At 34.0% G+C, this 16,093-nt stretch overlaps 1 protein-coding gene across 1 annotated transcript in view; it reads right to left on the bottom strand.

Annotated features, from left to right (window-relative positions):
• Gphn (gephyrin) overlaps positions 1 to 16,093 on the bottom strand; it is a 442,000-nt gene that overhangs the window by 334,836 nt on the left and 91,071 nt on the right. The window contains exon 2 of the mRNA XM_028788870.1: positions 8,159 to 8,237. Within this exon, the coding sequence (XP_028644703.1) occupies positions 8,159 to 8,237 (79 nt within the window). The remainder of the gene's footprint in view (positions 1 to 8,158; positions 8,238 to 16,093) is intronic.

Genomic DNA, 16,093 nt, shown 5'->3' with positions numbered 1-16,093 from the left:
GATAATTACTCCTAATGGATATGCTTGTAAACATTCTGTGTTGTAAACGTCTATTTCAATTTATGATTTGATTTTTGGTGTGAACTTGTGATGAACTTTGTAACATGTGATCATGTACTCTGAAAGATGTATAAGTACTGAGGACAAAGAGATGAGAGGCAGATACAATGGAGAGGGAGAATAGAATTTTTCCCTCTCCCCACTTAGAGTAGTATATAGAACAGAAGTTTTCTCTTTTCCCAGATAGAATCGAAGTTTTCCTTTTTCCCACTTAGGACCTTTCCACTTTCTCCCTTGGATAGCTTTCATAGGAAACTTTTTACATTTAGTAATAAACTCTGTAATAACTTCTCTAAGTGTCTTTTCTTCCTGTGACCTCAGACTAGCATAAGTTAGAACTCAGCAGTTCCTGCTGAGATAATACAAAGGCTATATATTCTTAATCCTTTGCTGTTTTTAGGATGAGTTGATAAGTGCCAGAAATTGTAGTTTCTGGCCTCAGAGGATCACAGAAGGCAGGTCAGCTACAGTAGCATAGTAACTTACATAGGTAAACTTTTATTATACAGCAACTCTAAATATCTCATAAGACCAGGTCTTACCCCCGAATCTCTTAAGACCAAGTCTTACCCCTACCCCCACCCCCGCGGACGCTCTTCCCCCTCAGCTGCCTCAAGAACAGACAAGAAGAGAGAAGATTACCCCCACCCCCACGCCGGGGCTGGCCCCTGACATACAGTATTGATATCCAACCTCATTTAAACTATTTTTTACGAGTGATTATTATGAAGTCCACTTGAGTGAATCATTGAACTGAATAAACCAAGGAATAATTTACTGAACAGCCAGAATAGTGAGATGGAGGTGATGGTGAACACCTTTAATCCCAGCACTTTAGAGGAAGAGGCTGGAAGATCTCTGTGAGTTATAGATAAACTGTTGTACTTTAATAATTCTTTAGATTTTTTCATCATATTATCTGCATGCTCCCACATACCACAGAGTATGTAGAAATCAGAGCAAAAGTACCAGGAGTTAATTCTCTCCTTCCACCATTTTGGGGCCTAAGAATCAAACTTAGGCCATCAAGCTTGGCAGTAGAAGCTTTTATTCACTCAAGTGTCTCAGCAGCCTCAAAATACAATTTTTCTCAATGTATAAATCATTCTTAAAGTAGCTAGAGGAAAATAATTCATTGTATAACCCTTAGTTTTTATTACTGCCTTCATTGAGTACTATGATTTTCTACATAATGTAAAGCTATTCTGGCCATATGCTTCTGTCCCATAATCAATGGATCAGCATAGTCACCTGTATTATGGGGTTACATGTACAAAACTCCATGTGCTGAAGGCTTGTTTCCCAGCTACTGGCAGGTGATTGGGTCATACGATTACAAATTATATGTATAGAATTAATAAATGAACTTACTGATACATCCACAGATAAGCGTGCAATTAAGAGATGGGTCAAATTATAGAGATCGAACAGCAAAGAAGGCACACCTTTGAAAAGATTATCTGGTCTAGGAATCCCCTCTTTCCTTTCCTAGCTACCATAAGTTCGTTCCTTTGTCAATATAGACCTCATAATGAGAAGGCAGCCACAGCAAAGCAAGGAAGCTGGCTGATCACATTTTGTCATACAGGAAGCTGAGAGAGCAAACTGCCATACTGTTTTCCTTCACCATAGGCCCAGAAACATTGAGTCAAGTGTTCATGGGCTGACAGCCCTTCAACTTTTGAGCCAGAATGAATCTTTCCTCCTTAAAGTTGACTTTTTGAAGACATTTGTTTGCACAATGATGGAAAACATACTAACATAACCCAGTCACAAAAATGGGCTGAGGTACAGTCATTCAGTAATATAAATAAAATTTTTTTCCCTAAAAATTTTGTTTTAACCAATACCATTGAGCAAGAAGAGAGGAAGGGAATTAGAAGTCAGGCAAAACTCACTTTCCTTGGTTCATGAAAAAAACCTGACTGTAAGACTAAACAAGAAAAACAAAATGATAAAGTAAAAGAAATCAAACTAGCTGCAAAATTCCATTCCCTAGAGCTAACCTGTTATCTTAAGTTTTTCATGATTATGTAAATACTCCATCCTAAAATAAGACACTCAAGTCTAATTCTGAACCTGAAAAATGAAAGAACTAAATAAAGTATATATATATTAATATTACAATTTGAAATTCTGTACTTCAAAACATGTTTATTCTATGTAGCTTTTAAAGAAAAACAAAAGTTATACATATTAAAGGGGCCACAATGCAAACAAACACACATGCAAATCAAACCAAATTTAGAAAGCTTTTAAAAAAATTTTTTAAATGACCAAGAGCAAGCAATTTATAGAAGATTTTACTTTGGCTTGTAGTTCCAAAAGGGATGAGGCCCATAATGGCACACGAACCATGGCATCAGTGGGTGGCCAGAGCAGGAATCTGATTTACTATATTTCATAACACAGGAAGTCAAAAGAGCATATTACAAGTGGAGTACAGTTTCAAAGTTCTCTTGCAATAGCATATTTCTTCTGACAAGACTCTAAAAATTCCTCAAACAGCTCTACCAACTGGGAACTAAGTGTTTAAATTCATGAACCTAATGGGGCCATTTAAACCACCACCATGTGTTGTGCATGCATGTACACATGCCTGTGTGTGTTCTCAGACATTTATGATTTCTGTATAGCAAAAGTTTCCAAAATCCCTCCTTGTAGCTTTCAAAACACATAGCACATTAGTTATAACAACAGTTATCTTTCTATATTGGTTCTCTCTTAATATATAAATGTTACATTCTAAATGACTATTTTAAAGTCGTCTAGCTAAAGATATAAATGGTTTAACTACTGTGCTTTTAATATTAGATCATTTTAAGTTGTATAATTATTTATATCATACATTTATAAGTTCCTACAACTTGTTTCTACTCATTAACGTCTTTTCCAATTTGAAGAGCATGCTTCAGCATTTTTGTGAAACAGGTATGAAAATATATTTTAACCAGCCTTTTTCTGAGGATATATTCATATTTTATTGTCTAGATAGCTTTCATAGGTATAGCATTTTTGGCTGCACATTTTTGTTTTGTTTGTTTTGTTTAATTCTTCTTTAGTATTTGGAAAATCTCATGCCACTCTTTGGCCTTTAAGGTTTCTGCTTAGACATTACAGTAAGGTGAACTGAGACAGCCCTCAGGGTTTATTTTCTCTAGCAGCCTTAGGATTTTCTTTTTCATGTTTACAACCTTAAGTGTGTCTTGCAGTAGCAGTTAAATCTGCCAGGTAACTTTTGATCTTTCTGTACCTGTATGTTTAAATGCTTTTCTAGATTTTATAAGTTTCATTCTATTATTTCTTTAAATAAACTTTCTAGTCCTTTGGTATTTTTACATCCGTGAACTTCAATAATACCAATATTTGCTCTCTCAACAAAGTTCCCACAAACTTTGTCTTTTCCTCCTGACCCTTTTTCTTCCAATTACAAATTTTCCAACAGCCTGCTCTGAACTCACTAATTGATGATTATTCTATGTTTTTATTTTCTGAGTGCATATTACAGATTGAGAATGTGTATTTAATTATTAAAATTTGTTTGCAAATCTTTGATATCTTAGCTCAATGATTGAGCACGTGGCTAGAATACTCAAGTCAGTACAATATCAAGTATAGTGGGGAAAGGAGGGAAGAGAGCATTGCTGTTAGAACACTAAGACATTTCTGTTTTCCTCAAGCTCATTCCATTTCCTTGAGGTAGATGTCTTTAATCAAATCTGAGAATCCTCCCGCAAGGAATATTTCTTGACATTGTCAGCACCTTATTTTCACTGGGAAGTAAAGAAATGATTTCCTGAAAATTGCTGATGTTTTTCACATTAAATACTAAGTATTGGTGGCTCACTCTTCTTATTCCAGTTTTGTTGGTACCTCTTGGACTAAAAATTCTAAGCAGGCTGTTTATTTCCCCTGAGTTTATAATTACAACTGTTATTCAGAACTAGATGAAGCCCAGTTACAGAATTTCTAGGCATCTACTTTTGGCATTCTGTCACTGTCTAGGAACTAGAGTGTTAATTCAATCCTCAATTTATCCAAAATATAATGTTAGTGTGTTCTTTCAGAAAGATCAGGAGTACATAAATAAATTAATCTGTCTTCACAAATGTCTCTCTGTTGCCAGCAATGGTTAATCACTGTGAGATCTACCCAGCTCGAGACAAAGTCATCATGGATGGGCCACTCCAGGTTCCTGTATCATATTTGCGGCTACCAATTGACTAATTTTGTCATATGCTGAACCCTCATCCTTCGAAGACCGGGCCAAAATTGATGTGAGTTGCCTGTATTGATGCACATGGACCTAAAAACAAAGAAAGCAGATGCATGCAGAGCTAGCCAAAGTAAAAGTATGCAATACCAGAACTGTGCATGTTCCCACAACACGGGAGCTATGCCACTGGCTGGAATTGCAATCAGGCTTGGCAATCTATCCAGTAGTTTCACCAGTCCAGCTAAGTTCCAGGGCAATGTCTTGTGCATGTGCTTTGATCATACTCCAGGGAATGGGTTTTTTCATCACATTATGCTGGCCAAGGTTGTAGTTCAGGTAGTATATGGTAGGGTTGGTGAGGGTAATTGATTTGGCCACCTGGGCTTATGCTTACCTGGCTTTTATCCCAGTTTCAAAGACACAGGGGTCTATACACACTTAAGAAGACAGCAAGTGTGATCCAGATATATACTAGGGTATAAATAATGCAGATAGAAATCTTAATCTTTCCCAGGGCCTATATCAAAGCCCTATACCTGCTTTTGTGCTCTGATCACTGGCAATTGAAACTTTGTTCTACATTCTACCTCTCATGTTTAGAGGAGAAGTAAAGACTACAATCAGCCACTTGCTTAAACCTAGATCAAGTAGCTTAGTTCAAAAGTATTTGCCTGGCAATAGCAGAGATCATGGGTCTTTGCTAAATAGTAGGTTTCAACATGACAAGGCTTAAACTGTGTTTCAAGAATAAGACGTGACTTGATTTTCTCTCCCTCGCTCAAGCTTAACACTTCTTTTTCCTTCTTGGACTGTTTAAATGTTGGGGGTGAAAGAGACATGGGCAACTCTTTTCTTCATGCCTTCTTCAGTCTTTTTGGATTGTTATATTAACAGCAAGCACTATATTCTCTCACCTGACTGCTTTAGTTCTGGTAAATATTGCTTAATATATAAACAACAGTGCAACTTGTCCTGTCTGTGAAGGGATGATTACAGGAGAGCTTACTAAGCTCCTTTCTTATTTTACATTCCTATTTCACTAATTATTTTGTCATCTTATATGATTTATGCTAAAAACTTAATATATTAGGCAACTTTGGTAGTATGTTTCTTGATCAAAAGAGGTATGTCTGGTAAACCTAGTTACCAAAGAATTTAAGCATCACTAATGCTTTTTTGGTTGAGTTTTAAAAAAGATAACATAATGAAAAGTTCACTAGTTACTGTCAGGAATGTAGAGGAGAAAAATAAAGATGACTTTTTTAAAAGCCTAATTATATTTTAGGGATTGTAGCTTTAACATATCATGGCACCAACTATGATAGATTATGGTAGACTGTATCATTACAATATGCATACTGCAGACCAATGAGCATATAATTTATAAAATATGAAATTGAGAAAACCTTACATTTAAAGGTGTTACTTACAGACAGCTGTAGTAAGTTGTTTAGAATTAACAAAACTGTGGATAGCAAAATGAAAACTCAGTAATGTTTAATGTTGTTGCTAGAAAAATATTAATATTAAATGAAATCTGTCTACAGTAAAACAAAAATATAAGACAAAAACTCTTCTATTTTATATAATAAAGACTTTAAAGATACTTTAAAATTGAAATTTCCTAAATATTCATTAAAATGTTAACTACATTTTAACCTTTATGAAAATGCAATGTGAAAATGTCCAGCTTTATGGAGAATAACTACTTCAGAAGCCACTGTTTACCCTCTGCTGACTGACATTTTTAAGAAATTCAATTCACCATAGCAACCTGTCTTAATACCAGAAGATAAGCACAGTATATATTTAGAGATGATTGCTTCCCAGTCAGCAATCCTGTCTTTCCTTCATATTTAATGTCATGATCCAAGGAACCAAAATATCATTTAATCAGTGAGGCTGCAGTGAGATGACAAGTATACTCAGGGGAATAAGGCAGTGTTTTAGAAATGCCAAAAGAACAAACTTACCACCAAAATTGGTAAGACTTGTGAATATATAAGCAAATACCATTTTCATGTTTAAGAAATATATATGTAGATACAAGTGTTTTGTCTAATTTTTGTTTAACATAAACTTAACGTTATTCATAATGTATAAAATCAAAATATATATAATCGGTATGTTGTTTCCTCTATAGGTTCTTCAGATACATGATACAGATATATATATGCAGGCAAAAACACATATGTAATAAATAAATTTCTAAAGATTTATAAGAGAAGTTCAAAATACAAATGGGATAAATTTTTGTTTCAAGCATAGCATACAGTTAAAACTCTTTTGAAAGTAAAAAAAATTAAGTTCTATAAAGAATGCAACTGACGATAGCTTAAATAAAAGTATTTATATCACAGCCATTTCTCCAGAAGAAACAGTTTAATGTTGTAACTTAAAACAGCATGTATTATCCTACTTAAAAAGGGAAGAAATTAAATTATTTCACACGTAGTATAATTTCTTAAATGACTGAAAATAATATACATGCAGATATGTTATTAATGGAAATATAACATCAAACTAAACTTAAGATTTTTCACAGCATTGAGACACTAAAACTAAAAAGGCCTTATAACATATAAGAAATTGACAAATTATATATACAGTAGAGCATATAATGCTAAATTTTTCATCAAAAATAGAAAGCAAGCTATTAAAATGGTTGTTTATTTAGAAATTTAGTATGTATGCAAATTGGTAATTCAAACAGATACATTAATCAGCTAAAACAAGTGTCAAATCCTACTTGGTTTTACATTTAACACCTACAAAATGGAGATAAACAAAAATTGCTCCCCCCAAAAAAAGAGATTATTAAATATCACCTCATCTCAATCTTACCACAAGTCAAACTTTGCTCCCATTAATGTAAGTTAGAAACAAGATAAAATAATCCTGCCAGGTTTGGGGTGTTCTCATATTTCTTTTCTACCATGGCAGCCCCTCTTGACCATGTTCAAACATTAGTTCATCCAGTTCATTGTAGTCCTGTAATTTGTTAGAGTGAAATGGATGTAAAATTCTGACACATATTATGTATGTCTTGATAATTACAGGATACTATCACACTCTATCTATAGTATGAAAAGTCTCTTTGGGTTCTGCTTTTTTTAACCTATTGTTAGATAAACATAAAATTCAAAAACAATGAAATTAAGAGATAATTACATTATACAAAAATATATGCTTACAAGGAATGGAATTGATCTGAGAAGCAAACAACAAACAACAATTTAAAGAACAGGAAGGAACATAGTGGGTTGCAATCCATGATACTTAGGAGGCAGAGGCAGGAGGATCATGACTTGGAGGCAGGCCCAGGCTATAGAATGACTTGCAAGCATCTCAACAAACAATAACAACAACAACAACAAACCAAAAACCAAAAAACTAATCGCTATAAAACTTTTCTATGCTATGCAGTTTTCTAATATGGAAAGTTAAATGTAGTCTAATACATTTAAGTATGCATGGTTGTTAAAAATATTTAATATTTCTAGTTTTAAGAATAGTTATCATGAATGAGATATTCAAAGAAACTTAAAATTGATATAAGCTAATTTATACTCATCTCCCCAAACAAGTCAATTAGTAAGTAATTCCTTTAACCATGATGTACTTCCACATTGCTGTTACCAGTTATGAGTGTTTTGAAAGTCAATCTTTCAGGAGGACACCATCTTTTCTAAAGTTTTCTAATGTTTTTCATACAAATATATATATTATATATATACATATATATATATATGTTGCATTAGACTTCATTAAATGTAACAAATTATCAGAAAAAGTTAAAAATTAGCTGTAAAAACTATTTTATAAGTAAAACACAAAAGTAAAGTTTTAAATTATACTTGGTGATAAAAACCAAATACTCACAAAGAAGGATCTTGAACAAGATCTTTTAGATTTATCCCACTGCGGTCCTCTGCAAGATTCCTGAAGCAGCTATCACTCACTAAAGAAGAAAAGGAGAAAGAAAAATTAATTTTTGTTTACGTTTCATTATAGTTAGTTTTGGCCAAATGTAATTTTAAATAAAATTTATTCTTTATACTTCTTTCCTAAACATTAGCATTAATTTTTTTGCATGTTAATTTGATGGAAAATATGTTAATAATCAACAACATTTCAATAAAGTCAAATTTCAATGACAAGTAGCTAATTAAAACACAGTGATCTTATAAAAATGTAACATATAAAGGAATTAAATTGTGGAAATTATGTTCTTCTGGAAGATTAATTTACTGATACACAGTGGCAGGTCCCTGATCCAACAACACCTAAAATAAAAAAGACAATCAACACTGCTATCCTTGCTATCATATTTGTTTGAAAGAGCAGAGATCAATGAAAAAAAGAAATACAATGAACAAGTAGAATAGAAATAGCTTCTTTGGTAATTTCAATGTGCTGATTTTTTTTTCTAAGATTTTTTTGCCATTTATACAGACGAAGAATCAAAAGAGATTATTTGGGAAAAGGAAAACCATCACAGCTCTTGAAAATTGCAGGCCAGGTTGACAGACTAAAAGCCATCACAGTTCAAACAACTGAGTTTTGGAGGACAACTGGCTTCTCTGATTAATTTAGAATTAAAGAAAAAGCACTTTTATGTCCATGTTTACTGTACCACCCCATGGGTAATACTTATATATAATAACTTACAAGTATGAGATGGAACATAAAGTTTCAATGAAAAGAGATAAAACAAAAAAAAATAGATGTAATTTACTTTTTAAACACGAGTCTAAAAAGTAAAACAAAACAAAACGACTATTTAACACGAGGCAAAGAAAAATTCTCATCAGTAGTCCAAATGGGAAAAGTTAACAGAGAATTAAAATCTACCAAAGAAAATTATATAAATATTTTAGAAATTCTATAAAATTATATAAAAATTTTAGAAATAATATGTATAATACTTGAAATTAAGTAGTTGGTAGGTTTCATATCTCATTCAAGGTAATAAAACCTAATATTATTGAACTTTAAAAAATCAGCTGACAAACGTCTAAATGAAAAAGAACAAAGAAGGGATGAAAAGAACAGAGCATAAGTCATACAGGAATCAAACAGTGAGAGATACACAGTAGAGAAAAGAGAAAATACAATGTTTTTAGGAAGAATTAAAAACTTAACAAAATACCTAAAGATCAATTCAAAAGGCTAATAGACTGAGAAGGAGTAGCAAATGCCACACATAGAACAACTGAGAGAGATCTACAATTAGTAAGAATGTTATGGGGACGAGAGGAGCTGACCAAGGAGGATTTATGAATCACAAAAGAAAAGGATAACCTTACAATGAAGAAATTAGATAAATAACATCTTAAAGAAGTAAACAGATTTTAAATCAACTATGTGCCATTATGCCCAGCTATATTATTTTTTATATACCCAATGTGGTACAATGATATTTCATTTATATTTCCATGTGGTTCATGCTGCTGAGCATTTTCCATGTATTTGTTGGTATTTCTGTTTCTCTTTTTGAGAACTGTCTACTCATGTTATTTGTCCACCTTATTTTGTATGGGTACGGTGGAGAAGGCACATATTCCATAGGACCTGCTCAGAGAGTAACTTGCCAGAATGCATTCTCTTCTTCCACTATGTAGGTTTTGGAAATCAAACTTGGGTCACCTGCATAGTGACAAGCACCTTTATGCACTGAGCCACTCTATCAGCCCTATTTATTCATTGTTAAATAGATGACAGGAAGCTGTCATTGTAATGTTAAGTACCTTTTATTATTCTAAATATCTTCTAAATAATTAAAAATTAATATGATAACAAATTGAGTGAATCACATTTAAAATCTTTGTGTATGTGTATCCGTGTGGTATATGCATATGTGCTTGGTATATGCCTATATGTACACATATATGTAGCTGGTCTTTGCTACTTTGCATTTAGAGGCCAGATGTCAATATCTGTGTATTCTTTTAGTACTCTCAGCCTTACCTATTTTTTGTTTTGGTTTGTTTTGTGGTTTTTGGACAGGGTTTCTCTAGCTGTCCTGGGACCAGGAACTGAGAGATCCACCTGCCTCTGCTCCTAAGTGCTAGAGTTAAAGGTGTGCTAGACTAGTGGGCAAGCACTTTTCTCTGCCTCCTAGGAGCTGAAATTACAGGCACAAGTAACCATGTCTTGTTCATTAAATGGGTGCCTGGGTATATAAATGCAGGCTCACATTCATGTGTGTACAGTACTGTGCCAACTGTCTTTGGGTTTCTACTCCTGTAACAAAACACCATAAGAAAAACTAACTTGGGGAGAAAAATTTCTTTCAGCTTTTGTTTCCACAGCACAGTCCATCACATAAATATCAAGGCAGAATCCTAGAGACAAGAACTAATGCAGAGACCATGAACCTACTTACTGGCTTGTAGAGGAATTTTAATCCAGCAACATGGCTACTCTGGCAAGTGATCACATTCACAGACCTTCTAGGTCTGTATGATCCAGCTGAAATGATACGTCTTTTATCCTTCTTGCTGGAATACAGACATACCTTTAATATACACCTTTAATCCCAAACAATAATGGTAAAGTTAGTCTGTAGATGGACCCAGCCATCTTTGAAAGTGATCTAATTGAGAGGAGACAAAGTGATGAATCAGAAATATTTGACAGAATGAGATATGATATGCCCAACACACAAGAGGAAAATCACAGGAGAGAGGCAACTAAGAGAGCAGTGAGTTAAACTAGTTCAGTGCAGGTCAGCAGAGTCAGTTGAAACCAGAGAATAAGAAGCCAGAAATATTGCCAGGGTAAGTTTGAGGCCAAGCAGAGCAATTCAGCGAGAATCTGAGAGAAGCCAGACTGAATCAGTCAGCTTAGAGAGGAGTATTGGCCAGAACAGTTAAGTTGAACCAGAAAGCTAGAGTTCTGAAAGAACTAGAAAAGGTGAGCTTTTTCAGCAGCAAGACTCCAAGATGACAATTATATCAGATAAATAAAAGTTACTTTTACACTGGCTTGCTCTCCAAGGCTTGCTCAGCCTGCTTTCTTATAACAACCAGGACTACCAGTCCAGGTAAGGCACAATCCGCAGTGAGCTTGCCCCTGCACTTAAGTCATTAATCAATAATAATAATAATAATAATAATAATAACAATAACAACAATAGACCATAGGCATATCCACCCACAGACCAATCTGGTAGGGGCATCTTTTTTTTTTTTCAATTAGGCTCCCTCTTCCCAAATGACTCTAGCTTATGTCAACTTGGCATTAAACTAGCCAGAACATCAACTGTGCCATTATCTCAGAATATATATTATTAACTCATAAAAAAGAATTTCTAGTTTAATTTTTAATGTGTTGGATATCTCTGAAGTTGGGAAATTTTTTTCTTAATATTCTGTAGGTTGTCTTTTATTTCATTTTATTCCTTAGGAGGAAGGGTTGGGGTTGTTTGTTTATTTGTTTCTTTGTGTTGAGCCTCGTATTATCTCATCTACCAATTTTTGCTTTTATTTCTTGTACTTTGGGGGACCTATGCAGCAAATCATTTGTAGGAGGAGCTAAGGTGGGAGGAGTAAGGAGAGGAAGAGGAGGCAGACAGAGAGGAAGAGGAAAAGGAAGACGAGGAGTTAGGGGAGCAGAGATGTAGGCGCTATGGAGAGCCATGAAGGTATGGAGAGCAACCGCAGGTAACAACATTTATTTAGGTTAGCTAATTGGGAAGCAACTCTCTTCGTATGGGCATATTGTTATTGAGCATTACCAAACATATAAAGCTTTTGGATAATTTAAGCATAAGAGTCATTTTCCTACTGTGCCCATATGGATGGCAGGATGGTCTGGGCAATGTCCAGCCTTGCGGAGACAACTTGGAAGCCATCTCCCATGCTTGCGTCTTGTGGGTGGCAGAGCTAGTGTTTCTGGCTGGCCATTTCTACCTGCGGCAGGCCACGGAACACGGCGGCTGAGCTAGGCAGAGCCGCCACAGCTTAGATAGTCGGCTTGACCAGTGGCCGATTTTAACTATTTACCTCAACAATCATTCACCTGTACAAGTATCTTAAAGTATTTCCCGTTTTTTTTTACCCGAAATTCCAGCCTTTCAAGTCTTAAATGTACACTTTTAGTCCACCTTGGTAGACTTTTGTACAAGTGAAAGCTAGTAGTCAAGTTTCAGTCTTCTCCAGTTTCCCCAGAAAGATTCATGGAAAGCATACTTTCTCTAATGTATTTTAGAACATTTGTCCATCATCAGTTAAGTGTACAGGCATTTCTGAGATCTCTTCATCAATATTCCATATAAAATTTAAAGGACATAATCTTCATCTAAAACTAAAAGGTTCTTTCATTGTCAGTTAACTTACACATTGTTTGCTATCAACTTTCTGGTCTCTCATCCCTCTTATGGGTCATCTATGTATTTTATCAGCTACTGACTGATGTATCAGAAATTTCACAAATATTAGAAAGTTGTTACATTCTTACTTTGTGATATTCATTTGATTGTAATACATTCCTGGAACACTATTATTATAAAAATCCAATTTTCATATCTAGTCTTAATTTAAAGGCTGCTTTCTTGACAATTAGTAAAGCCTCACAAACTTTCATTTACGTGTTTGCATGGTACATTTTCTTCATTGATCCCTTAGTCTTTATGTTTAAGATATATCTTGGATGAAGCATAAAATTAGACTGTTTTGTCTGGTTTTATATAGTCTGACACATAGTGATTAAGCTGGAATATTTAATGTAATTCAATATGATCAGTATAAAAGAGAGAAAGAACAAGCCTCATACAATTTGCAACTCAGGCTTGAAATCTGTTCTAAAGTAAATTCTGTTGCAGAATAGTAATATATATATTTTATTCTTCATTTTTTTATTGTTATAAGAAGAAATGCTTATTTTCCAACAGATGCTCATTCTACTTAAAAGCAAATTCTACACTTGAAGCTCTTTATATATTAAATGCAAGGTAGCATTTAAGATCAGTCTCTGAGTAATCTGAGCCCTAAATACTATAGGTAACATCATTTGAAACTCTATGGTATAAGAAGACAATGGTATACTTGAAAAAACATCCTAAAAAATAAAGATAGTTAAAAATAATTCATATCATTTTAAATTCATTTGTAATATGACTTAAAAAATACTATTATAAATGTCTTCCCCTTTCTTGTGCCACAAATGACTGTCACACATTCACCACAATTCAGGAATAAGCACAAGAATGTATGATCCATTCTATATCTATAGAGGGCTGTTTCTCAACCTCTGGGTCACTATCACTTTGAGGATGGAATGACCCTTTCACAGGAATCACCTAACAACATTGGAAAACATAGCTATTTATACTACAACTCATAATAGCAGGAAAATTACAGTTATGAAGTAGCAATGAAAATAACCTTATGGTTGGGTTTGTTAACAATATGAGGAACTGCACTGGGACATTTGAGAATCACCATCCCAGTGTTTCACATCCTTTATCATTAATGCCTTATTGCAGGTATAGTCATCCATAACACTGAGTAAATTTATACTTTTGATCTTATATTCCAAAATGTGTTTCCCTAATCATGAGTAAAGGTCCAAAATTGCCTTTCTAAACACAAACAAAATGACTATTACTTAGACTTTTATATAAAATCTGTCCAATAGCAAAATTTAGTCTCATACATCATGAATAAAATTTAAATATCAGGTTATATATTACAAATTAGATATCAAAAATATTCACAGCTTATTTCACTACTGAATATTGTCTTATTCAAACATAAGATAGGATTGTATCAATAAGATGCAAATATTATATTATTTGAATAATATCATTTTCTTTTTTCTTTTTTTTTTTTTTTGGTTTTTCGAGACAGGGTTTCTCTGTGTAGCCCTGGCTGTCCTGGAACTCACTCTGTAGACCAGGCTGGCCTCGAACTCAGAAATCCGCCTGCCTCTGCCTCCCAAGTGCTGGGATTAAAGGCATGCGCCACCACTGCCCAGCAAATAATATAATTTTCAATGTTCTGATGAAATATCTGAAGAAACAACTTAAAGGAAGATTTACTTCATCTCATGATTTCCAAGATTACAATTAATTGTGGCAAAGCACAAAGAAATCAGAAAGCAAAGAGAGGATGTGAAAAGATGATGGCAGGTGTGTGCTAGCACTTGTCCACGTTCTCTGCTGCTGGAGACTGAAGGCAGAGAATGTCTGTACTCCACCAAGGAGGCTTTTGCTTCAGCACCGTTAGAGCTTTCATGTCTCATGTCACTAAGCATGATTCTTTATGTTTCATGATGGGTCTGCATTGAGCATGCACACATCCCTACAATTACCCACCTTTCTTTTATTGAGCAACCTATTTACAGACACTTCAAACTCCAAGAAACCAATGAAAAATACAGAAAGGAACATAATTCCCCCAAAATTCAAGTCTGTATAGAATATCTTACATAAAAAAATGTATCAAATCTCATTCATTTCTTCTCTTCTTCTTTCTAGTATTGTCATTTTTCTCCCCTAGCACCAAAGATTCCTACCAGAAGTATCCTTCCTTTGGAAGCAAACTACACTTTCCTCTAATCACCATCAATTTTTAACTCTTTTGACATGTCAAAAAAAAAAAAAAAACCTTAAATGTCACAGTTAATATTCAGGAAGAAACCAACATGGGTAAGTAATGTTACTTTATTTTCTTAGAAAATAATGAAGCCACTTAGACAGGAAAGCAGAAAAGAAATAGGTAGAGTATAGTTATCCTGCAAAGACAGTAGAGTCAAACGGCAAGGTCTGTCATGTGCTCCTTGTTTTACTGTGCGTGCTGCTAAGTGGCAGCGAGACACTAGATCTCAACAGTTTGCGCTCATGCTGCATCACCCTTCTGTTGCCACCTAGACACCAGACTTCAAACTTTGCTCCAGGAGAAAATAACAACTTTTAGAGCAAAGGTAGATAATAATGAAAACATTTAATTTTTTGTTTGGTTATTCAGCACAAGATAAACTTAACCAAATGAGCTTCTTATTGGGAAGAGGTAGACCAAAAGGCAATTATAGAAGATCCTATAATAAAACTATAAACTGATAGGAAAAAACTACCATATCACCACTAGAAAAAAAATAGAAAAGATAGCACAACTGGAGCTTCATTTTAAAAAAATATTTATAGATATCAAAAAACTCTGCAAATATACAAATGATGGTATCACCTTGTTAATACTTTAATTCCAATATACTAATTCTTATGAAAATTTCAATACATTGTTGTTGAGGATATAAAGTGATATTACTATATGGAGAATAATATTATGAAGCTAGTAAAACTGAGAATAAACGTTTGTTTGTCAACAATTGGGTACTTAAATACATAACCCCCCAAATTGCTACATATACATAACTCTTTGAAGTATTGTTCACAATGGTGCAAAATTTAGGACTAACAACAGTATAATTAATTAATTATTCTGAATGCAGGCTGTGTGGCAAACATAATTCTAACACAAAAAGAAGAAAGCAGGAGGCAGGAGGACTGGAATTCAAGGCCATTTGATGTTATATATCCAGCAACTATCAGTCCATCCTAAGCTATACTAAAAAAAAAAAAAATCAATTAAATAAATGCTAATGCAATAAAATATTTGAAGGAGTTTCCGTGATGAATTAGATCTGTCAATAAGGATGAGTCATATAAACAAAGTTGACAGAAACAGGCTTCAGTATGAAATTAATTATTCCAACAGTATAATGCACGTTTTAATTTTTGCTTTTTAAAAAATTATGACATCATGCCCCTCCTCCCCCATTCCCTTTCCTTCCTCCAATACTTTTTATGTCCCT

The sequence above is a fragment of the Grammomys surdaster genome, unplaced genomic scaffold (assembly GCF_004785775.1).
Source record: "Grammomys surdaster isolate TR1022 unplaced genomic scaffold, NIH_TR_1.0 127, whole genome shotgun sequence".
In the NCBI taxonomy this organism is placed as follows: Eukaryota; Metazoa; Chordata; class Mammalia; order Rodentia; family Muridae; genus Grammomys; species Grammomys surdaster.
This window is presented reverse-complemented; position numbering and strand designations above follow the sequence as displayed.